Raw genomic sequence first — 2,337 nt, 5'->3', positions numbered from 1 at the left:
TACAGCATTTGTGGACACACACACACACACACACACACACACAGGACGATAAGTGGGGGGCATGGAGGAGCAGTTTTACAGCATTTGTAGACACACACACACAGGCCGGTAAGTGGGGGGCATGGAAGAGCAGTTTTACAGCACTTTGATATAACAGAGGTTTTACGGCGCTTGCAACTGCATAAGGTCATATGAGCGCCAGAATATTAGAGGTGTTACAAGAGAGTAACAAACATAAAAAAGAAAAAGGGGAGATAAGGACGATAGATGTTTGATAGGGAAGAAGAAGCAAACAACACCAGAGCACCCACCAACCACCCGATACAGCACTTGTAGACAAATTTGTCATGTAAGAACAGAAGATTATACGCACCAATACTTGAAAGTTCATACCCAAAAATGGAGGAGGAGACATAAGGACAGAAGATGTTGGACAGGAACGAAGGAGGAAACCACACCAGAGCACCTGCCAACCACCCACTTGATAAGAGTTTTACAGCACTTGCAACACAAAGGGGCTTTATTTAAAAAGGGCAATCTGAGTGTGAACCCTTCCGCCTACCCTTTGGTTAAAGAGCCACACTCCATACTCAGGGATGTCGCCAAATGATTTTTTGGGAAAAAACCCCTGAAAATGAGCGGAGCATGACACCTCACCTAAAACGAACCTTGTAAAATCTTTCAATGAACAAACAAAAACATTTCTCTTACCATTCCCCTTTCCTCTGCAACTGTAGGAAAAAAACATAACAAAACAGAGATTTGACATCCCTGCATACTGTTTACCTCCAATGCTATAGCGAGAGCTGCCATTTACCAAGGTCATTTAAGCCAAAAATAGACACCCCTACCACCCCCCAAACTGCTCAGTGGTAGTTGGCCAGTACTCTGATGTAGTCTGCTCCTTCTTGTCTATTAAACAAACATCTATCATCTTTTTTCTCTGTTCCTTCTCATCTTTGTAGGTTACTGTCTAGTTCTTTTTTTTTCTCCCCTTCGGAAAAAAAAGGTCACTATCTAGTAATATCTCTAATCTCCGGCACCACTAAAATAACCTAATTGCGTCCAAATGCCGTAAACCACCAGCTTAAAACCTTGAAGCCACTGCTCACCTGACGTGGGTCGGCTGCTGGCTCGCCTGGCCCTGAGTGAAGAGCGTCTGGATGCTGGCCTGTGATTGGTTGAGAGACGAGCCGTACGACGTGGGCGTGGCTGGCTTCAAGATGGCCGTGAACAATGTGGGCTGCGGAAACATAGAACACACATAAGTGTTTCCATATATAGATTTTTAGTCAGAACGCAGAGTACTGTTCATGTGCTTTGTTATGAAACCAGGTGCTCTTAAAAATACAGTCGAACAAGTGTAAGACGGAACCGCAAGGGAGACAAAAAAAAGATTCATCTTAGACAGGGGAATTTCGGGGGAGATGGAAGGGAGGAGGGGTTCAAAGGACTAGCCGGCCGGTGGGATCAAGAGTTGCTTGTCCGATCGGCAACAGCGGTCAAAACTTCACACCTCTCAATTGCTATCCTGTCTGATAATGACATGCGTCAGTCTTACTTATCCAATTACGACCAGTGCTTGCCATTCATAGGACCACTGTTTGACCTAAGAGAGACTAAGAGACACACAGAGACAGACAGAGAGAGAGAGAGAGAATGAGAGAGAGAAACAAAACCAGAGACAGAAGCCTGCACACACCTGTACATGAGCCTGTTGTTGCTGCTGTTGCTGCTGCTGTTGTTGCTGTTGCTGCGGCTGTGGCTGCTGACCTTGGTGCTGAGATACAGTGACTCCGTTGGTCGACGGTGGTGCCATGTTGCGCAGGGTCGTGGTCATGAAACCTGGAGCAAAACAAAGATCTCTTTTTAAAAAAAATAATTTTTTAGTGTAGAGGGTTTTACGGCGCTCGCAACTGCATAAGGTCATAGGACCGCCAAGGGGTGGGTTCAACAGAGAAGTCTTTAAAGGGAATCAGACTTACTCTACTCACCTCTCTAGCTTCAACCGCACAAAGTTTGCTTCGACTATCAAGGCACCCCGGAAATAACAGGTCACAAAAGTGTGACAAACACACAAAAGAAGTAGAGGAAAATGACAATAGTAAGGATCAGGAAAGAAAAAGCAGCAGTTCCCTGTTGTAGATCAGGCACAGTTATGAGCGTGACATGAGTCAGCCCATTTACAATTCTACTATGTTTGAACGAGATATGTCCCCCCTTTGGGAATGGCCTAAAGACACCTGCCCTGGGGGGGGGTCAAAGATCTCTGATGGCTCACAGAGTTTATTCCCCTGTCAAACAACTTAGATCATTTGTGTCATAACGCGGAGGAAT

The 2,337-nt window shown here is 45.4% G+C and overlaps 1 protein-coding gene across 1 annotated transcript in view; it reads right to left on the bottom strand.

The window, feature by feature from the left end:
- The window catches only part of LOC101863144 (protein capicua homolog), a gene marked incomplete at both ends in the record, with an annotated part of 20,208 nt that overhangs the window by 6,122 nt on the left and 11,749 nt on the right, over window positions 1-2,337 (bottom strand). Inside the window, 2 exon segments of the mRNA XM_013089373.2 lie at window positions 1,113-1,243; window positions 1,703-1,845. Of these exon segments, the coding sequence (XP_012944827.2) occupies window positions 1,113-1,243; window positions 1,703-1,845 (274 nt within the window).

This window comes from Aplysia californica, unplaced genomic scaffold (assembly GCF_000002075.1).
Source record: "Aplysia californica isolate F4 #8 unplaced genomic scaffold, AplCal3.0 scaffold00937, whole genome shotgun sequence".
Taxonomy (NCBI): domain Eukaryota; kingdom Metazoa; phylum Mollusca; class Gastropoda; order Aplysiida; family Aplysiidae; genus Aplysia; species Aplysia californica.
Note: the sequence above shows the minus strand (reverse complement) of the source record. Positions and strands in the feature narration are given on the sequence as shown.